We start from the raw sequence: 23,743 nt of genomic DNA on the forward strand, positions 1-23,743 counted from the left end.
AGCTCTCCCTATGCTGGATGAGACGAGATAACACAAGTCATCATAATAGGACAATCATCCTAAGCCTTGGATTAGACAATTTTTAAGCGAATGGCTGGTAAATGGAATTTAGGTGGCTTGTTTTCAACCATCCATTTCTTTCTGCAATAGCCCTCCAACGGAATGGTTTATGATCGTCCAATCAGTACGGGTTTTATGGCCCATCAAAGATATGGCCTGCCCACGGACCATGCACGAGCGCAATGGGCCACTGAAAAAAATTGCACGGACTCGTGTATGGCTGAGTTTTAAAACATTTTCCATGGTGCACTCCTATTTTCAGGCCAGACCTGGGTTTGGAAATTTTTTCCATGGTCGAGTCCATCTAAGAAAGTCATGGTCAAGCCCACAGCGAATAATGAACCTTGAAGGCCTAAGTGGACCCATGTAGACGACGGTCCAACCAGAACAAGGCCAGTTACAACAGGCCTGAGGACCCAGTATTAAACTGCAGCAAGTCAGCTAGGGGCCTGAAGGCCCAGTGAGGGAATTCATACTGGGGCATCGCCTAGTTATAATCCGGGCTGCCGCTCGTACATGAATCAGGCGGACTGACTGCAGTGGGCCAACTTTTCAAATGACCAGGCAATTCCAGCTGCCCTGGTGAGAGTTTTGCTGTTAGAGGCAATCAATCAATGTAAAGGCCCACTGATCAGAAGATGGGGAGTGTAGCTGAATTCCCTTGCTGGAGGATATGACATGACCTATCCACATGGTGGCCCACAAGATCAACAGTCGGAGTTCCTCTTCCCGAACACACCACTCGCACCAGTCCCATAGCAAAGAGCTGAAGCTTCTCCCACCTCAACGCGGAAATTATCATAAATAACGCTTGCGAAAAGCTTATAAATATTCCCCACTATGCAAAACATGGTTCCCCTAGTTTAGGAACTAAACCAATACAAATATCACAGACTGAAGTAAAACTACTACATTATGTCCTAAGTAATAACAGCTGTCAAGGTGAAGCTGGAGATTGGTCGTTACCAGACACATGCGATTCTGCATCCTCTTTTGCGATGGCGACATAGTTCACGGGAGCTGTTGGCCGGTTATTATTGTCCCTCTTCCCATCTTTACTTGACCGGACACCGTTGCTGCCGTTCTGATTTGCGTTCAGAGAGAGCCTACGGTTGGGTGTCCCATTGGATGCCCCTCCATTGGCACGTGGGCCCAAGACCTTCTTCGGCCCAAGCGGCCGGTTCGGGCTTGGCCTTGCACCAAAGATAGCTTCCTGCTCCGTGTTTAGTTGTTCATGGAACCGCTTCTGATCCTGAAGATGTCATCACCAAAAGTAGAGAAATGAGCTTGGAAGACTGGATTTTGCATTTACATAACTATGAGCCCATTTGGATGCACTTCCTCAAAAGGGCATTTCCAAAAAAAGAGGTTTCATGCCTGCATTTTTGGTAGCGGAAAATGAGATGGGGGCTTGCAATGTGCATCAAAACACCCCTTTGGAGGGTGTGTACAAACAGCCCCTTGTGTCAAACATACTATGGAGCACGAAACCATGCATCACGTGCCCATTGTAGAAATGACCTGATCCATGCTGGTCCTTTGCACAATAGGGATGCCTAGTTGAATGTGGACTCTTGTGGGAAACCATATGGACAACCTGAAAAAGTGCTGTTACACTCATCAGGCAGGCCGCCCATGTCATTGAATGTAGACAGTTGTGTGGCCCACCTGATGAGTTTACCAGCATGATACTCGGGGCAGGTCATCTACACAGTGAGGCTAACCGGATGTGTGGCTCAGATGTCCTGCACATGCCAGTTTGACATGTGGATGCATCAATGGGAGTAAGTGGGATTAGCAAAAGCCAAAAAAGAAACAACCCGGGTTGCCGTATGTACCCTCATTCTACGCTTCTCTTCTTCTCTGTCCTGCCTGAGCAAGGCATATTCATCTAGCATGGCAAGCAGCGGAACGCCGTCATACACAAACGACAAGCCACGTTCCTCCTCCCATGCCCGAGTCTTGGCCACCAAGGTATCGACAAGAGCTAGCAACCAAGAAAACCGAGTAATAACACAATCAGAAATTATTGCCAACAGAGTTGATTGAAAATCAAATGCGCAGCTACAGACTTCTAATTTACTAGTTTTAGGTGTGAAAGAGAATGAGCAGCAGTGAATAAATGAAAAGAAAGAAAGAAAGAAAAACAAAAAAACAACGTAAGAGCACATTTGGAATTCGGATGCGGTACTGACTTGACATGTAATTTCCTTCCATAGCCTCCAACATTAGATTTGGAAGAAACATAACTGCAATTTGGAATTTGGTCCATGGAACTGTCCAATCAGGTAGTGGGCCTAATGGACCAATTGGTATTGGGCTCACATGGTCCATGCTATCTGTTCCATATATTTGTATTTTTCTAGAAAAAAGAAAAACATTATTTGGCAAAAATAGGTACTCTTATTTTCGTAGCCTCTTATCAGGGTACTAGACAGCCCTGAATGATATGAAATTGATCACCGTTTGAAATCCTATCAGTAAGATAGAAAACAAACTCAAGATCATGTGATTTCTTGCATGGATCAAGCAAGCTTTGGCTGATTTAAAGGAAGTGATTATGAACGTTTTATTTTATCAAGATAGTGTTTGTGATTAGAAAGTAATGGATGGTTAGGATTAGACTATGGTTTCTTTTGCTTCACGAAATTCAAATACACATATAAATACTCTTTATTGTGAATGAATGATGAATGGTGAACGGCGAATAAAAAGAAGTTTTCTTTGCTTCTTTTTTTTTCTTAATTCTCTGCTGGATCAATTTGGGGGCTATATGCTCCTATCAGTGAAGTGATTCAAGAGGATACGTATTATCATATACTGATTGTATACTTGTTGTGGATGAATGATGAATGGTGAATGGAAAATAAACAGCACCTTTACTCCTGGAATTTGCATCAAAATCTATATACCTGCAATGCAAATATTTGTACATGCATACACTGAAATTCACAGCTAGCCATCTGGACTGTGATTTTTGTGATGAAGAACAATACAGGTAAGATGCTCATGTTATGGAAATACCTGGAATTTTGTTTACCAAAACGCGAGCTTTCTCTGCACGTTTGAGGTTCAGGTGCGCACCTCTGCTACTGTTATACCTGTTTTCATCCTGTTCCAACAAAGCTCACTTCAGAGTAGCAAAAAGCTTAAGTGGATGAATTAACAGTGAGAAGAATCCATGTCTTTGGAGAGAATGGACTCTGAAAACGCATATTTGCTTTGTATTATTTTTGTTCGGTGTATTGACTAACATCTCCTTTGCTTTGATTACAGAAAGAAATGAAAAAGGAGAGAGGATTTGCATTTTGCACATAAGATCAGTAACTGTGCAGATGAAATAAAAGTGAGAGGAATGCTTCTTACACACAAAATCGATAAGCATTCAGGACCACATGCACATCAGAAGAGAAATTCATTATGGAACCTCATTCCTTGATGGCTAGACTGCAAGCGTAATGATATGTCAAGGTATTCAAATGTATTAATGTCTATGCGTTGTATGCGTGCGTGCTTGCACTGCATGAGCAATACTAACGTTTGCACAAACAACAGTTCCAATAGCAGTTTCTAGACATTCAATATGTAGATAAAGAGATCAATTAAGAAATTTTATACATTATAAAAGATATGAGAATGAGAGACCTTTTCTGCTTTTTTAGTATTATTAATGACATGAGATAGATGCATTTGCAAAAGAATGGGATTTGAAATAAATGAATGGGTACCCGATTGTCGTCTTCAAGCTAACTCTCTTTCTAGACATTCAATATGTAGATAAAGAGATCGATTAAGAAATTTTATAAATTATAAAAGATATGAAAATGAGAGACCTTTTCTGTTTTTTTTTTGTATTATTAATAAGATGAGATAGATGCATTTGCAAAAGAATGGGATTTGAAATAAATGAATGGGTACCCGATTGTAGTCTTCAAGCCAACTCTCTTCTTCGCATGCTAACATCCATTTGTCAACCTTCTCCAATATTTCTTTTCTGCTGAGGGATTCTTCTTTCGCTTTGACTATCTGATTATCCATGTCAGCTAGTAATTCAGAGGGTTCAACATTCCCAGAATCAATCAGAGCCATTATTCTTTCTTGGGCAGCCTCTGAATCGATTTCTATATGAGCACGAGCATATATCTCTTCAAGCTCTGTTTGCTTCTTAAGTGCAATCTCCTTCATCTTGCTTGCCTTCAACTGATCCAGCCTTTCAACTTCCACCTCCGCCTTTGCAGCACATTAAAAAGAAGGTGAGGTACAACAATTTGAATTCACTCATGTCTAATGTTTTACAAAATCCATAGACCATTGCAATTATCTAACCTGCTCAATCAGGTCAAGAGCAAGGGCCCCAGGGACGGTGACCTCATCAACAGAAGCTGACATATTACAGGTAACATGATCAAACAAACTCCGCTCCTCCATAGGAGTATCCATTAGATTCCAAAGATCTGACAGCTGCGCCGTTAGCTCTTGAAGCTGAAAAGAAGTTTATTCTTTTAGTTAATACATCCATCGATAATTGGAATTCATCTAATTTAAAAAATGCAAAATGTGGTGCATTATTTTTCCAGTGACAAGAATCAACAACAATCCTAAAACAATGACAAGAGATAGGATCCACTGATAGATGATCCTTACAAGTGCAAATTTTGCTAAAATACTTCAAACAAGAGAATTAATCTATCCACAAACATCATACTATAATAAAATAAAATAAAAATAAACAACTGAAGACCACTAAGACTAGAGCACAGAAACACCAGGTTCCAAAAGCACTCTTAACTAAAACATGCTAACATTAAAAGTACTCTCATGATATAAGCTTCACTATCATCCACTGGATGCATAGCCACAAACAGAGAACACAAGGGTTATGAGTCTTACACCCAGATCCATAGCTCAACTGGCAGACTGAGTGGAGATACCTCATTTCAACACTTAAGGTCTTGGTATCGATCCCTAGTGGGGGTGGCTAACATGGAGTGTGTGTACTGACATGGGTGTTTACTAACAAGCTAACCCAAAAAAAAAAGGGTTACGAGTCTTCTAGTTTCAAAAGCATGAAACCTCCATAGAAGCTCATTACCGCATGGACTTTTTTGACACTACCATATTTGACATTTCTTCTTACAGAAAAAACCACAGAATGTATAGCAACAAGAAATCATTTTTCATAGGTTAAAAACAGAAAAAGACACACACACACACACACACACACACACACACACACAAAAACACACAGAGTATCAACATAATGAATAGAATTTTGCCATCCTTGAAAAAAAAAAGAACCTTGTCAAGCAATTTTTAGCAGATTGAAGAAACTATTACCTTTTGCAGCCTCTGCTTCTTGTCTTCTTTCAGTACTAGAACTGTCTTAGCCAGCCTGGATAGAGTGTCGTTGCTTATGCTCTTGGACTGTACACCGATAGAATCGTTTAAACTGGGATGTACCTCAGTAATGATGCTAAAGAAATCCATCCCCAGGACAGCGCATAGATCGTGAACTGTGCTCACGAAGTCGAGAACTTTGTGTAGCCGATCACTCTGCCAAAACAAACAAATAGAGAGAAATGACAAGTCATCAACACAAAGTAGAGGCAATAAAAACCATTCAATTTCATAAACTTCTAAATTTAAATACTTCGGATAGAGAGATTGCAAAAACAGTTTACCTTTTCTTTCTGAAGTTCTTGGAGTTGAGACTGAAACTCATCTAGCTTCTTCAAGGACAGATCATCCTCATCAACAATAGGTTTCCCCAGTGGCTCATTTGTTTTTAAATTCCCAGCTATCTCACCACATATTTTCTGAATCTGTGACTGTACATCAACAAACTCCCTTATTCTCTCCTCCTTTTGCTTCCATAGTTGCTTCAAAATAGGTACTATGGCTGCAAGTTGCTCCTTGATCGTACCTGTGGACTCGTCAGGCTGTAAACCAACAGAGAGAAGTCAGAAAGGAAATCCACCCTGGGGGAATCATCATAAACAAACGTGTTATTTAATCATACAGATTGTAATTGAAATGTGATGATCTTCATTAGTCACCTTTGGCCAAGTCTCATTGTATGCATGTATTTATCATACCATGAGAAGTTCCCTAGCAAAATTACACACAAACAATATTGCACGCTTCTACAGTTACACAACTGCAGATCAGTTATAAGTATATTAGCCACATGAATTGAAAAGCATGTAACATGTATGCCATACAGCAATGCCTTACATCATGCGATTAACCACACAGAAAATTTATTTCTCTTTTCCAAGTTTCGATATCAGAATAGTGTTAAAATCAAGGTTTTCAATAATGGTAACGAAGGCTGTGATGCCCACCGCCGTTACTGTTACGATATGGGCCGTAACAGCCACTACAGCCTTCTTCTTGTTCTTTTATAAAAAAAAACCTGTATCGGCCCCATAATGAACCATTACGGGCCATTTTCTTTCTGTAACAGCCATTATGGCCCCATAATGCGTAATGGTTCCCATCATTACCATTGTGTAACAGCCGTTATGTAAACAATTTAATACCTTGGTTGAAATAGATACAAAAACTCATTTAGCACAAAGACAATTACTTACTACTCCAGCAAAAGATTCTTCCCCAAGGGCAGAGAGAAGATGAGAGAGCTCAGACTTTGAATCAGCCAAGTCCTGGAGAAGTTGTGACCTCGACTTTGAAGCCTGGTCAACTTTCCTCTTGTAAACATCCAAGCACTCTTGCTCTAACTGTAGCAACATTTTATCCCGTTCCTCATCGCTCTCCCCAACCTCATCCCATATTTGCTGCCATGAAAGTTTCATCATTCTATCCGTTATTTTCCCTTTCCTAAAGAACGGTAATCCACGTTGCAAAAGTAATAATAACAATGAGAACTGAAAATCTAAATCCTTAAATGGCTGACCTGTAATTGCTGCAATAAAGACCCGCAAGTGACCTCCCCCAGTAGCAGATTCTGAGCGCCTGTGACCGTCATTAGACTTGCCTTGCAAACAACCACCTGCACCACAGACTGAGTTCAAGTGAAAAGGCTAAGCAAAAGCCAAAAAGTGCAAGCCAAAAGAAAATAATAATAATATAATAGGAATAAATCTACATACTCCATAGACCCAAAAAAGCACGGTGCTACCAGATTGATGAAACATACACACCTGTCATCATCAATCTAGTAGTAGAGATTGGATCAATTACAGAATCAAGAAAAGCTGTGGATAAAAATGCAAGCAAATTATCAATAAATGAGCTCTATGATAGAGCCCAGAATCACCCTCATAGGAGCATCTTGGCAACTCCTCATGAAAAAATTAGCCATTATAAACACCTAGAACCTATCAAATTGCTGCCATTTTGAAAAAAGAAAAACAACGAAATTCTGCATTGGATCTATTAGCTTGTTTCACAATGGCCGATTAATGAAACCCTTTGTTGCATCATACCATCAGACAATCCACATCGAAAAACAATGAAATGCCCTAATTTCATGCATAAGAGCAGCCCAACTAAGTGACATATCAAAGAAGTAGAAGAAGACGATGAAATAAGAAAAGCTCCTATTGCTTAAATACACACAAAATTTGCATCAGGACCTCGTTGAAATTATTTCTCCAATGCCCTCAAATGGATTTCAGAAATGACATGAAAATTCCCAGTTAGTGATGTAGTTAAACAGGCTCTTTTTCTAGCAACAGCCGATCTATTATAGCCCTTCGACTTGCATCACATTATTGAACAATGCACTTCCAGAAACACGACTAACCAAACTTCCTGCATAGAAAACAGCTTGAACTGCTTGCATACAGGTAAAATATCCACCAAACCTCGCAAAATTGAAACTATTTCTCTAACAGATCAAAAGGCAACACTCCAAGCCAAAATCTTGAAAATCAGAGCTTTTTCAACAGGTTAAAAAACTTAAAAAATTAAATTTAAAATAAATAAATAAATAAATAAAAAGAGGTCTGAAAACACGATCGTTACTTGGAAGATTACAAGCACCTGAGATACTAATCCTACTCCTCTCAAATTTCAAATCAAAACTGACACTGAAGTAATATAAAAATTTAAAAATTTAAAAAAAAAATCACACGCTCCTGACAGAATTAAACAAAAAGTGGGAAAAAAAAAAATTTCGTGAATTCAGAGCATATCACAAGCTCAAAGCCTCCAGAGCAGCAAGCAAGTCGATTTCAGTTCAGACATGACAGCAGCATTCAATCCTCAAAAACTCAAAATAAAATAAAAGAGGTAAAAAACGAATTCGACATAGGATTCAAACATAACTCCTTCAAAACAAGATCTTGAAAATCAGTCCAACGAATAAAAACACATCAAGAAAAAAGACTGTAACATTCCCAAGCTCCGCAGCTGCTGATCCCACTCCACTCAAACCAAAACCACCACTCAACCAAAAAATCACAAGCTCCTGAAAAAATTCAACACAAAAGCGAAGAAAATCAAGCATTCGGACTAAGATCTCAAGCTCAGAACCTCAAAACACAGCAGCAATCCAGCATTCAAGCATCCAGACCTCATTCAACATAAGATCGCAAGCAGAGCTGCTCCAAAACCATTAGATCTTGATTTCTTCGAAATCGCAACCGTTTCAACCGTGAAAAAAAAAAAACGGAGCGCGAATGCAAGATCGCGAGAAAGCTGAGATGCTTAAAAAAGAAAAGAACAGCAGCAGCATTAGGAAGAGGAGAAAGATCGGAGAATGCAATGCGTAGATTTATACCTGGAGCTGTATTAAGAGCTAGGGTTTTGGAGAATTTTTTCCTTCCGAGCAGATCTGAAGGTTTTCTTCTATCTTTGAAGTGTGGAGAGAGAGGAAAGGAGTCTGCTTCGTCTTCTTTCTCCCTCTTGGACAAAGGACGGGAAAATGAGATATGTGGGTCCCACGTGAAGTTATTTAGTAGTGTTGCCAAACCTACTCGCGAGAGTCCGACATTTTCAAAATCTCGAAAACTCGACTCAGTATCTAGCCGGGCCGAGTCAACTCGGATGAGTCTTTGCTTCACTTCCCAAAACTTTTAATTAGAACATGTGATGATTTATGAGACATTTTAGTTGTCCATTCATTCAGGAATTAGGCGCAAGAGTTGCATGTGGTGTGGTCCACTTAAGCATTGGATTTGCAGCATTTTTGTGCATATACCTAAAAATGATCTGAGACAGTGTCCATAAATAGATATATCACAGTGGAACCATCCACAGAGCTGCCCATTAGGGGCTGGAGACGGGCGGGGTAGGACGCAATCCTCATTGTGTTGCCAAAGCTTCTCACGAGAGAGACGGACATTTTCAAAAACTCAATAAGCCAACTCCACTCAGTATCTAGTTGGGTGCCTCGCTTCCCAAAGCTTTTAATTAGAACATGGGATGATTTATGAGACATTTTAACTGCCCATTCATTCATGGAATTAGGTGTCACCCATGGTATGAAAATAAGGTTAATCAGAAGATCTTATCTATTTGGATTGCGGGATTAAATGGTATCAAATTGCATTAGTGGGAGTTAAAAGCATTATACTGTTATTATACATTGATTATATGTATGGAAATATTATGGTATTTTGATTGTCCAATCTTATTTTTGGGATCTCTTTTTTTCTTATTCTTTTTGAGAAAACAATATATTAAGTGAAATTTGCATTAAGTGGACTATGAAAATGTAATCAATGGACCAAATTTTATAATTAATGATGATCACCTCTATGGAGTTACAGAGGGCACATGTGGATGGACCGCGTTGATAAAACACGTACCAACATAAGGCCCATAAAGAGCATGGATTTCAAAATCCACCAGCAAGTGCTCTTGAGATTGGATGATTTGATACTTATATTAATTCAATCTTTCTCATGTTTTTCAAATATTAGATGGAATTTACATTCAACCAAATGTAATTGCATATTATCTAATCTTACCTAATCCCATGTTCCAAGCAAGCAATAAAATAAAATAAAGAGTCATATCCTAAACTTCATTTCTTCCCATCTTATACTATGTTATTTTCACCTGTATCTACGCAGGGAAGAAAGCCTACTCATCATAACACAATAATGGCTTAACTCATCTACAGAGATTTCGAGGCTCGGCATTAAGTCCGCTCCACACTGACACCTCATTCCACTCCACTAACGCTCGGCTAAGTCTCTAACCTTTGCGTTGACCATTCGCCCTCTTACTCATTGCCTTCACCTCCTAATGATCGAGCGGTAAAGAATGGTGGAGGTAGTTGTTAACTTTGCGCATCATCACCATCATTGTCCTACTAAGCATAAGATCAATGGAATGGAAAATGGATAGTTGTTGAGTAAATAAACAAAATAAGTCCAATTATTACTGCGAACTATTTTTCTCATATACATATGCCTATATTACTTATAAATTTAAACTAGCACTTTGGTTTGATGATTCTAATCATTTGATCTATACCTCATGAAAATTTTGCGGCTGTAATGAACTCATGTCATTCAGGAGGCAAAGAACACCCACTCCTTGTAATTCTTAGTTGTGACTTGCTATTTTTGGCTTTATTGTTTCAACCATCCCAATTGACAATAATTCATCCCATGTGTTATTTAAAAGCTTAATTTGCTGGCTTTATTAACATTTATGAAAATATTAATTGAATTTTATGAATTATTTACTATATTTGAATATAGTTCAACTATATAAAGCGAAACATAAGCTCAACCGGTTGGATCACAAGTTATAGTTCACCTAATGGATAATTTCAAACTTATTAAGTTCGTGTGAGATCTAACATGTCTAATAGGTTGACCCTACTATGATGCTGAACTACAAACATCAGATCTATCCACTGAACAGGTGGGCCACACCATGGAAAAGAATTCGTAGCAGTTGATAAATAACAAAATACAAGTGTGGTCCATTTAATCAATGGATATGACTGATTTCCACATAAAGTGATTGGCGTGACAAGACCGACCTATTGGGTGGGTTGGATTTTTCACATACTTACAAAATTGAAACTTATCCGTTGGTTGGATGGGAGTTTAGAGTCCAAGCAATTGGACCTGAGCCTGTGTATCATGAAAAAGATCGTGTGCTTGACTCGTACTTTCCTCATTTTTGTTACGAGAAAACAGGGAATGACTTAGCCGAGTTTGAGTCGAGTCGCCGAGTTTTAGAAACCATGGGGTGGGACACTCCATCACGTGGCGCATGCGTGCGAGATCAAGACCTTTCATCAATGAGGCCAGACAGCTGCTGGCAACAGGCAGGCAAATGTCGTTTGTATACGGGCAGTGGAACAATCTCTTTCATGTGTCCGTTTCTTTCTACACTGTTGCACCGTTATGATGTGAGGGGTATTTGATACTCTGGTAGACCTTGGCAGTTGATACTCAGGCACTAGGAAATTGCACAGATTACATAAATTGACTCAAATTAAACTGACAAAATTGTGGATTCCACTGTATATTAATGCGATTCAAAATTTCGGATTGGTTTAAGATCTCAATTCGTTGAAACAGGACCGTTGGATTCTTATTATTCTTAACCGTCCAATCATTGTCCACCAATCTGATAATTAGACAATCGAATAAGTACAGTTTTTGGTTCACGATGCATCTAAATTGCGACCATAACTTGAACAGTTTAATATGAGTTGCTTGCTTTTTATGTACTTTCTAAGTGCCCGTGTATCATCTGTTAAGCTCCACCAGAGCATGATTTTTTTTTTTCCTCACTTAGTTGGCACGACGAATGTACAATTATGGGTGTACTTGAGCTGGCCTCAGCTCTACTCGGCTCAGCCACTAGCTAACTTTAGCTTGACTTGGCCCTTGAGCTTGATTGGCTGCCTCGGCTCATTCAATTAGCAGCTCGGGCGAGTTCACCGTTGAGGTATTTCTACAAACACTTAGACTACACCTTAAATCTTTTAGTAGGTGAAATAGAAGTAATTATTTTACAAATATTTTATCAAACACCCTCTAAGTAACATAAAAGTCAGAAAGAAACTAAGAAAAAAAGAAAACATTTATTTCACATACATACTTTTTTGGCTACCAGACACTTCATTGAGTCATTTTATCAAGCACTTGGTGAGCAATGTCAACGGCGAAGTAACCGAGTCACCGAATTGATCCGATTTGAGTTGAGTTGAGATGGTGCCTGATCAAACTCAGCTCGAACTCATTTCCAAGCTCAAAAACTCAGTTTGGACTCAGCTTCGAACCGAGATGAATCGAGCTTTTTTGAGTTGAGTCGAGTGACCTAACCGAGCTAGCTCAGTTCTGTACACCGCCAAGTACAATGCGACCATACAGACGGCCAGTATCCTGTGCATACCCACACGTGCGAAGAGTGTGGGAAATTTCACTAAATAGCCTAAATATGTCTAGACTCCATGCAGCCAGGACCGTCCGCCGTGGTCCATCCAGCATGTATGATTCGCATTGCCAGTCAATCAATTCCAACCGTACTCTCTCACATCTTTTCCCGAAAGAGAAATTAACGGACTTGATTGTTTTTTGCCTGTACAAAATATGGCAGGCCCACCAGATGAGCTGTAGGATACTAGGGATCACGTGCACAAGTCACGTGCGACTGCGAGTAGGTTTTAGTACCAAACCGCGATTAGCCTTGGAAGGGATTATTAATTGCAACGAAAATCCTGGGCTTTCGCGCCTTCGATTTTATTTGAGTGGAAATACGTAATTGGCCGGAGTCTGCTATTAAATTACTATTTTACCCCTGGAAGAATTATATAGTACGCAGCCCACATCTTTGGACGGTGCACAGTAGTTTTCAGTTCTGACAAATGGGCCTATTTTTATAATCGAATCCGTTGATCTGTTGAGGACCACCTTGGATGAATGCATAAAATGTAGTATTTTTTAAGATCATATCACTTCCATTGTCAGTACCCTTTCATTTGAATATGGACCGTTGTCTTGTCTTTCTTCTATCTATATCCCACGAATCGAAGCGATAAGATCTTACAACGGTGGGTCACACCATATCAATGGTCTGGATTACCGAACCACAGCCTCACTTGTAAGAATTGAAAACCGGTTTATACTGTATGCAGGTGACGGCGTACCATGTAATTTGTATTCGTGACTCGTGAGTCGAGTGAGTATACAGTATACTATCAGTCACTTGTTGCACATCCATACACTCGCGTAAAGAATCACTGATTGAAATAGGTAATGTTCAATCAGAGCCGTTTAAATTGTGGGCCCATAGTGTTGAATAGCAAATAATTTTTAATAAATGAATTAATTTTCACTATCAGATCGTTATATCTTCAAGAGTACAGAAAAAAAATGGTTAGGAAATTTTCAAATAAATTCTTATCAACAGAGCAGATATAACTTATGATATGTGGGACCCACCGTTTGGACGGTTTGGATTGAACATGAAACATGTCATGAGTGCAATGAATGCACGCCTGTGTATGGATAATCACGTGTGAATAGTATCGATGAACTTCCCTTGATTTTCAGCATTTAAAATCTATTACCGGAGATTTCACGGCGCGAATTGCCGTTGCGCCCCGTAATCCCCGCAAGCACATGAAGTTCCTGTAGCAGAAGCTCTGTGGGGCCGGAGAGATTCTGATGAGAAATCGCCGCCGTCCATCAGTTTCTCAAGCTCACAGTAAAAGAGGAATCCAGGCAGGTGAAAATACTGGTGGGCCACAAGATCAGGAACAGTGAGAATGGAACATCCACCGTTGAAACCTTCCCAAATCCCACCATGATGTTTATATGTAATCCAAACCGTTAATAATCTTATACCACTGGGATGAACTGTAACCACAAGTATCATCATGATCCAAAACTTCTGTGGCCCCCACAAAGTTTCTAACGGTAGATGTCCAATCCCTACTGTTTTAGATTTCATGGTCCACCTGAATTTTTTGATATGCATTGCTCGTGACAAATCCACTCCGTCCATCGATTTTCAAGATCACAGCAGAACATGAATCTCGGATCAAAAACTCAAGTGGGCCACACCAAATGAAACAGTGGGAATTCAAGCGTCCAAAACCTTTTTGGAGCTGACCATGATGTTATAAATAAATAAAATAAATAAATAAATTTAAAAAAAAAAAAGCTGACAATGATGCTTATTGCAGGAACTTCCTGTGCCAGGGGACAGACGATCCTGTCCATTGATAAGTGGACCCACCAAACGGATTTCTCAATGGGACCCCATATAGCTTCTGCCAACAGGAAAAGGCATTGTAAACGAATTAGTCCATGGCAAGTGAAAGATGGATATGTGACGGGACTCTCGGGTAGGTGGATTTAGACCGTCCACGTGGAAAGTTAATTCAACTTGGAGTTGGATTTTAGTAGGAACAGCTACTCTCTGTAATTCAATATATACAACTTGGATGCTGACTGCCGATACTGATGGAGTTGGATGTCATTGTCACTCAAAGTAGTGGGATATTATTATGCAATCTGCCGCTATCTGATGGAGCTAAATTGCCTATATACTTACCATGACAACTTTTAAATGCGCTTACGGGGCCCACCTTAACCCCCCTATTGTAGGCTGAGAATTTGATATTTTCAATATATATATATATATATATCGGAATGCCCTACCAACTTTTTTGAGAACGTATCATACATAATAAGTCTAAAAAATCTGAATGGTCTGCATGAAGCAAAACCTCATGAAACCCACTGATACCTTTTTTTACTTTGAACCAAAACTTTGGTGGGTCATGAAAAATGAAAATAGTTTCTTTCCTTGATTTTCAATTGTCTTTGCTATGGCCCACCGGAATCTTAGATTGGGGTGAAAATTTGTCCTTAGGGTTTCATAGGATTCCGCATCTTATGGACCGTTTGGATTAGACATCCATCACACGTGTAAGAAGGTGCGCATGTGCGTAGGTGTGTAGGTGAGCATGCCTCTCTCTCTCTCTCTCTCTCTCTCTCTCTCTCTCTCTCTCTCTCTCTCTCTATATATATATATATATATATATATCTATAATTTTATTAAAAAAAGAATGAAAAAAATCAAAAAGATTATGAACAAGTTGAAGAATGTGTGATCACGCTATCATTAAAGTGTTATTTATCATTTTTCAAAGTAATTAAGATTGCTAATAAGTTACAGGAAAATAGCTTATAGGATACAAAAATCCTACATATGATTATGCATTTAGCAAGCATGAAGAAACCGCTAATGGATTTTTGTAAATATAATTTGTTGGCAAATGAAAATATAATGGAAAATTCATGAATTAAAAAGAAAAAAATAAAATAAAATGGAATTTAGCTTTGTCGAATTAGACCACTACACTGGTATGTTCTTGCTGGCTTAGACCACTGTATTGGTCTGGTTCTTATGAACTTATTGGCTTATGTTCGTATTAAATTTGTTGACTTGATCAGAGAATTCTTAAAGCTTTGTTGGTTCATATGAGAAAATGAGTCAAATGTTTGTAATGTTAAGATGAACTGGCCAAGCTCAATTTATATAAATTCGGATAGCTGGACGTTTTGTTCCAATGTCATAACTACAATTAACCATTTTTTAATGTTGGTGAGAAACTAGCCAGTATTTGACGGTTTCTAACCATTTTGCATGTGAAAAATCAATTGTAAGCTAGCTGTTTAGACACAGTGGCCAATCATTTATGACCATTTTGTTAGCCACATATAATAGTTTCTACATGGTCTAATTTTCTACTGTATAAGCAGTTACACTATGCCTCTTAAATGATTAGTTTTAGCCCCTATAGAAGTTAGATTGGTCTCTCTTATACCTTTTGCCCATGACACTCCAAATCTAGCCACCTAACTCATTTATCCTTGCCACTGTCATGGCGTAACTTGCACCCGTCTCGCGTAAAGTCGTAAGAGAGTAACCCATCCATGGCACGATGCACACTTGCAATGTACAAAGTGTGCCACTATTGCCTTTACAACCACCTCACATGCCCATACCCCTTGCCCTTGCATTAAGCCCGAGCTCGAAACCATGATCGTGCCTATGCATGGTTCTTTTAGTGTGAAACTCGGTACTACTCTGATTTATCAAGTAAATAGTAGGGTACTCAAAACTCTACTTATTAAGGAAAAAAAAAAACATCATTCTCTCATTTTTGATATACAACTATTCCAAAATAAAAATAAAAAACTAAAATTTTTACAAACCTTTTATATATTTATATATACTTTTTTTATTTAAATTATTTTTAATCAAGACATTTTACATAACAATGTATAATATATTCATACCATTCATTTACTTCAAACTCATTTCAGGGCATAACTCAAAAATGAAATAAGCCGATATCTCAAGTAAATCACACCAAACGAAACAGCAATGATTGACCATTAAAAACTTCTTTTGGGCCATAGAAGTTTTGGAATAAGTTGGCATCTGATTTATTTTTATTTATTTTTTCCTTCATTCCTATTCGCATGACCTTATCAATTAGTTAGAAAGCAATACATATTAAAGTGTTCCCTAGGAAATTTTTAATGGTGGGCATTCAATCAACACTACTCTTATGGTTCATTTGAGATAGATATGTTTTATTTTTTAGATCATACCCTAAAATGAGTAGAAATAATGAACAGATATAGTGGATATACAATACATACGTTAAGTTCGGCCTCACCATCAAGGTCATGCTATGTTGGGTGAGGCTATTGTCTGCAAGTAATTGGCTTTCATCTTTAATAGCAGTAAGTGGCTCAATCAAATCACAACTATAGTGGTCTAGGATGTTGAGTGCCATCACCCATTCACGTTCAGGTGACTTTTTCCATGTCCTTGCAATGGACCTTTCTTTTAAGCCCATAGGTGGGCTTATGCTTGGTGGGTCCCTTGCACAAATTTCACATTATTTGTGGTTGGCCCACTTGGATTTAGGGTATTGGTGCAATAATCCAAGCCGTTTAAACAATTGGCCTTCTGAATACCAACTTTTTATTATTATTAATTTTTTCGGATTGCATTGAAAATGGGTCCGGGCAGGGGCTCCCTGGGACCCACTATGATGTATTGATTCTATCAACGTCATTTATCCAATTTTTTTCAGATCATTTTAGATCAGATTCCAAAAATGGGATAAGTCCAAAAGGCTTGAGTGGACCACACCACAAGAAGCAGTGGTGATAATAATGTTCACCACCGTTAAAACCTTCCCAGGGCCCCTCAGAAGTTTTTTACCGTGGAATTTCAATCCTCAATGTGTGGTCCACTTAAGCCTTAGATCTGCCTCGTTTTCAGGCTCATATCCTCAAGTGATCTGAAAAATAAATGAACGGCCTGGATAAAATCCATACATTACACTGAGCTCCACAGACGCAATCCGCTTCCAGTTTTGTGGGCCATTGGAAGGTACGATTTTTTCCCTGAGATCACCCATCGGTGAGGCCATCATATAAACGGTCTGGATCATTGAGACATCACCTTATACCAACGAAAAGAAAAAGGCACGATGTGGAGATGACCTTAGATCCACGTAAAAATAAAAATAATAATAATAATATTTTAAAAAAATGCATGCTATTGTAAGAATGTCGTGCTATTTCGACAACCAAAATTAGAAAAAAGAGAGGTCTTAAATATCCGTTCCCTAAATTCAATACTGCAAAGAACGGTTACACCGCGGTATATGTCTTATCTACGCTGTCCATCCTTTTTTGAATCATTTTATGGCATGTTCTAAAATTGAAGTACATCCAAAGTTTAAGTGTACCACACAACATCAAACCGTGGGAATTGAACTTTTACAATTGAAAACTATTGTTCAGTTTTGTTTACTACGCTACAGGTTAGAAATTGCAGCTTCAATTTAAACTGAACAATAATAATTTCAAATGTCAAAATAAGCTTATACGTTGTGTATAATCGATATCTAGTGAGATCGGTCATCTTTTCAATAATTCGTTCAATGAGTAAAATTGAATCATGCAATATTCATAGACAGATATTCAGACAGTGAGTTTCATCCTTTAATGATAGGTTATACTTTTACCTTTCATATAAATTTTTTTTTTTGGTCACGGAAATCAATTTCAGAATACCTTTCAAATTAAGTAACTAAACCCAAGATATGAACTTATACTCAAATTATAACTAAAAATTACCAATTACTTACTTATTGTTATAGATTACACTACATAATGTAAACAATGGGCTCAAAAGTAAATGATTAATGATTAAGTTGGTACGAGATGACTTAATCTTATTGAATTCATTTGTTATTTATATCTTTAATCAGGCTATTTGGATCATCCACATGCTCTGACCGTTACCTTTAATGTTTGCCATTACTTAACTCTTCTATTTCTCCTGAATGTGCTTTCACATGATTATTTATTTATCGGTCACTCAAACAATACAGGGCATTGTTCGATACATTCCAACTATTATTATCGAGAAAGATTATTTGTATATATTTGTAGATATTGGGGATGAACACTATGTGAGTCTGTATGGATCACACGTAATTAATTCTAATTAATTTTCAAAGGAAATTGTAATAATGGTGATGAATAAATATGGGCCCAAATATTTAGATGGACAGCATAGATAAAACACATATACTACAGTGGTCTCGCAGAGTTTACCAAGCAGCTACAGCGGGATGCGGATTTACCATAACTTCCTGCCACGGCACGTTAGTGGGACTCATTTTGTTTTCTGGTTTTCTAGTTTTATATATTTTTGAAACCTATTCTTTCCATCTGTTTCTTCGTATCATATTAGAATATGGGCTAAAAAATGAAGCAAATCCAAAATTCAAATGAGCCACATGACATATGATCGAGCATTCACTGTCGAAAGATATGTGGGGCCACATAAATTTTGAACCAAACTAACTTTCATGATTTCAGTTCATCCTAGTAGGAATGACCTTAGTAACCGAATGGATGATATATAAACATCACGGTAATATTTATATAAAAGAATTTACCTACACCCGTTTTATTGACGTACGGCACACTTAAGTAAGTTTTAAATTTAGATAATTTTTTGGCCCACCCCCTAAAATGATCTTGCAAAACTAATGAACGTGGTGGATTTTCCATAAACATTACTTTGGGCCCATCTAGCTTCCCGTTGCAGGAATCTCGTGCGAAAGCGCGAGTTAATCGCGTCTGTACATCATCATTTATATGTTATACATCTTTTGTTAGTCTTGCATCCTTTAAAAAAAATTGACGCGACTCATCTCCTTGCATGTACAGCTGATTTACAGATATCTAGACCGTCCAAACGGTGGTCCCACTGTTGAAGGAGCATATTTCTAAAACCAAACAATCAAGCATGACCGAAAATCAATTAGAGGCTCTCCAATGGATGGTTAAAAGTAAGATACTGATGGTCCAAAATCAAAGGAGCAAAAAATTCAGATGATTTATATTATCTTTTTTTTTTCGATGGGTCAGAATATTTGGGCGGTTTGGATTGCCTTATATACACGTAATCCCTGCGGTTAAAGAATCGCCACCATTTTAAAACTGTGAAAAACTAACACAGGAATGCAAACAGAGTTGCATTCGTACGCGGATTGCGTCCTACCCCGCGTTTCTAGCCACGAACGGACACGTCTGTGGGCGGGCCCACCGTTATGTATCTGTTTATCCATTCCGTCCATTTCTTTTATCATATCATTTTAAGATATTTCCACAAAAACTAGGCATATCCAAATCTCAAATGGACCACACCACAGATGTCTCTTGCATCTAATGCTTTGTGAATTTAATATAACTCAAGCTTATTATTTGGTGTGGTTCACTTGAGACTTGGATCTGTCTCCTTTTTGTGTATTTGCCTTAAAATAATCTTAAAGAAGGGATGAACGGTGTGGATAAACAGATACATCACGGTGGGCTTGCCCACAGCACTGCCCGTTCGTGGCGAGAGACGCGCGGCGTTAGGACGCAATCCGGGTCCGTTGCATTCATGAGACTTCAACGGCAGGCTACCAAACTAATTGATGGTGGTTGATCTCCGTAGAAAAAACGTTCAGATGAATTTCTATGAATCACTAAGTCACTGTCTTTTGAATATACGTGACATTTGAGCCGTTAAAATCAATGGGCGGATCTTTTCCGTAAACCATCGGCTATAACTTGTTAGCCAGCCACTTGGAAAAAGTCCACCAGTGGATCAGATGGCCAGGATTATTTGATGGTGGGAGATTTAGGGTGTATCCCATTAGAGAAGTAGTCCATGAATTGGACGGTTCGGATCAGCCGTCATGACCGTTGATTGGAGGGGAAAATAGTGTCCACTGTACTCGATTGTAAAAGTAAAGCACGGATCTGGTCGGTGAGGCTGTGACCGACACGGTCCATCCACTTTGATGTATGTGTTGTATATCCACACGGTCCATCCACTTTGATGTATGTGTTGTATATCCACACGGTCCGTCCATTTTCCCAGATAATTTTAGCCATGATCCCAAAAATGAGACAGTTCCAAATTTCAGGTGGACCACACACCATACGAAACAGTGGTTATTGAATATTTGTGGGCCACAAAAGTTTTGGATCAAGCTGATTTTTGCATTTTCCCTTCATCCAGGTCTTTGTGACCTTATCAACAGATTGGATGGGAAACAAACATTACGGTGGGCGCTAGGATGTTTTTAATGGTGACCGTTCAATCACTACTATTTCTTGTGGTGTGGTCCACCAGAGATTTCGATCTGATTCATTTTTGGGTTCTTACACTAAAATGAGCTGGAAAAATTTATGGACTGCCTCGATATATAACAGATACATCAATGTGGGCCCCACGTCCATTTGGTAATCTGGATGTGCATGATGATACACGTGCATGTACGTAAAGGATGGCCCAGTACCAGGTTGATGGTTTTTACTGTGTTACATGCCTCACAACGATCCAAGTACCAGATCCTCCACTAGGTGGGCCCCACAAAAGACTATTGTGTAAAGTCACCGTTTGATACGATGCAGTAAACCAATCAGACGTATAGGATTCTTCATCCGCTAGACTTGTGAATTGTGGTCCATACAAATGTGGGACTACCTGATGAACTGTCTGGACGGTTTAGATCACCTGATAGTGGCCCATACCTTTGAGATCCGATGGATGGACGGCCTACAAATCTTCCTGATCGGATGATCCTACTCTCAGACTCAAGAGGCTGAAAGTAATTTTTGGCCGCATCCAGTCTATGGTGGGCCCCACCAGAGTCATCATCCATCCAATCGCAGGGCCCATCATCCAAGAAAAGGTGGGACCCACAGCTCAACACCCTACACCGCTACCTATAACTGACAGCCCTGGCGGTTGACCGTTGACTAACATCCCTTACATTACGGAAGTGCAGAGCCAAGCGCCGTGAGAGATCCAACGGCCGAATCCGTCCATGCACAATCACACGTGCAAGATATGGACCATTCATCAGGCGGGCCCCACCATAAACGTGGTCCATCTTGAAAAACCGGGCTTGTACGCTCATCAGGGGGGGGCTGCGCATGCATGCACGCCGAATATGAACTGCTCCCTTCTGTTCCAGCCGTCGATTTTGGAAGTACATGTGGGGTCCACCGCCTACTTTCTTCAATCTTCAGCTTAGTTCCCACGTGGCAAATGACCCAGATACCATGCACATATGCCTCGAATCTCCTCTGCAATATCTACTCGCGCGGATCCCTCATGCACTTGCTCTATCAGGCTGGCTTGGAAGGTGGGCCACGTGATGACAAACAGCTTACATCCGTTGCCTCACAGTGGCCAGACAAGGAATGTATGGGCTACTGAAACAGCCAAAACCCCTCACATGCGCTTCTGCACCTTTCTCCATTTGAATTATTGTACTTTGGAAAGAAATGTTTACATACAATCCCAGCCAACGTGTCACTTGTGTAGAACATCTGAGCCGTGCAAAAGGTGGGCCACTCAAATGATATCACTTGAGACAAAAGCCATGATGGTCCACCTACCATGAGTGCTACACTGTCGAGATCAATGGGAAGTGGACGGTCTGGCTCAATGAGTGCATTGGTCTTGTCTTCAATGACAGCTAGTGGCCGAGTCGAGCCGTGCCAAGCTTGACTCGGTTCAACTCGTGTACACTTCTAGCTATGGTCTTATATGGTTCTTCCATTGTTAGCTTCATGTTAAAGTCTCATACAAATTCTACTAGGTTCCATTCTTTCACCATCAACGGGGTCGTAAATTCGGGTGCTCTCTTGCGGATCAAGGCATCCGCCACTAGATTGGCCTTGTCTGGGTGGTATGAGACTTTAAACTTGAAGTCTTTCAACGTCTTCATCCATCAACGTTGTCTCATGTTCAAATCATTTTGAGTGAAGATATACTTGAGGCTCTTATGATCACAGAAGAGCTCAAACTCCTCTATATAAAGATAGTGTCTCTATATCTTCAAAGCAAAGACAACCGCCGCTAGTTCGAGGTCATGGGTATGATAGTTTTCCTCATGCTTCCTTAGTTGCCGAGAAGCATATGCAATCGCCTTGCTTTTCTGCATGAGTACGCAACCCAAGCCCACTCGAGAGGTCAGTGTAGACGGTGTACTTGACCCATTGCTCGGGCAACACGAGTACCGACGCCGATGTCAGTTTATCTTTCAACTCTTAGAAAGCTGCCTCTACCTTCTCATTTTAGGCAAACTTAATGTCCTTCCACATAAGCTGGGATAATGGTCGGGATATTTTCGAAAAGTCTTTAATGAATCTCCGATAATAGCCTGCAAGATCGAGAAAACTTCTTACTTCTGTAACTGAACACGGTTGCTTCCAATCTTGTACGGCTGATACCTTGGCAAGGTTTACGGATATGCCTTCTTTGAACACCACATGACCCATAATTTTAACCACTTCCTTCCAAAAGCCGCATTTTTCTAAATTGCACATGCAATTGATTTTTCTTAAGAGTTTCGAGGCCTGCTTGTAGGTATTCCTCGTGCTCTTCGCGACTCTTGGAGTACACTAATATGTCGTCAATGAATACGATGACGAATCTGTACAAGAAGGGCCTGAAGACTCTGTTCATGAGATCCATGAATATCGTTGGAGCATTAGTGAGTCCAAACGGCATGACTAGGAACTCAGAGTGCCTGAAGCAGGTTCTAAAGGCCGTTTTCTACACATCCTCCTTCCTGACTCGCAACTGGTGGTATCCTGGCTATAGATCGATCTTTGAGAAGTATTAAGCGCCTCTCAGCTGGTCGAACGAGTCGTCAATTCTAGGCAACGGGTATTTGTTCTGGATCGTCACTTGGTCCAGCCTCCTGTAGTCTATGCATAATCGTAAGGCGTCGTCCTTCTTCTTCATAAATAGGACCAGGACTCCCCAAGGTGAGACACTGGGTCGAATGAAGCCTATCTTTATCAAATCATCAATTTGAGTCCTAAGCTCCTCCATCTCACATGGGGGCATGCGATAAGTTGGTAAGGAGATTGGTGTGACACCCGGATTCAGGTCGATTGTAAAGTCTATCTCACGTCGAGGAGGAAGTCCAGGTATAGGTTTGAACACCTCTACGAATTCTTGGACAACGGGTGTAGATGTTAGCGAGGGTCCATCGTAACCCTCTTCCAATGAAGCATAACACAAAACTCTATGTGAGTAGCTGACTTGGACCGGAAACGTGAAGGTGGCGCCTTCACTCTCGTGTATCATTACCAAACGTGTATCACAATCGATCTCTGCC

General features: G+C 39.6%; 1 protein-coding gene across 1 annotated transcript; it reads right to left on the minus strand.

Annotated features, from left to right (window-relative positions):
• Positions 1-833: 833 nt before the first annotated feature.
• LOC131219581 (65-kDa microtubule-associated protein 1-like) lies at positions 834-8,621 on the minus strand. Its single transcript, XM_058214806.1, has 10 exons — positions 8,600-8,621; positions 6,977-7,072; positions 6,654-6,857; positions 5,742-5,999; positions 5,398-5,613; positions 4,387-4,542; positions 3,979-4,290; positions 3,085-3,172; positions 1,899-2,047; positions 834-1,312 (listed from the first exon to the last, which is right to left on the minus strand). Exons 1-10 carry the CDS (start codon positions 8,609-8,611, stop codon positions 998-1,000), a joined length of 1,806 nt encoding a protein of 601 aa, XP_058070789.1. The 5' UTR covers positions 8,612-8,621; the 3' UTR covers positions 834-997.
• Positions 8,622-23,743: the final 15,122 nt, after the last annotated feature.

The sequence above is a fragment of the Magnolia sinica genome, chromosome 11, assembly GCF_029962835.1.
Source record: "Magnolia sinica isolate HGM2019 chromosome 11, MsV1, whole genome shotgun sequence".
In the NCBI taxonomy this organism is placed as follows: Eukaryota; Viridiplantae; Streptophyta; class Magnoliopsida; order Magnoliales; family Magnoliaceae; genus Magnolia; species Magnolia sinica.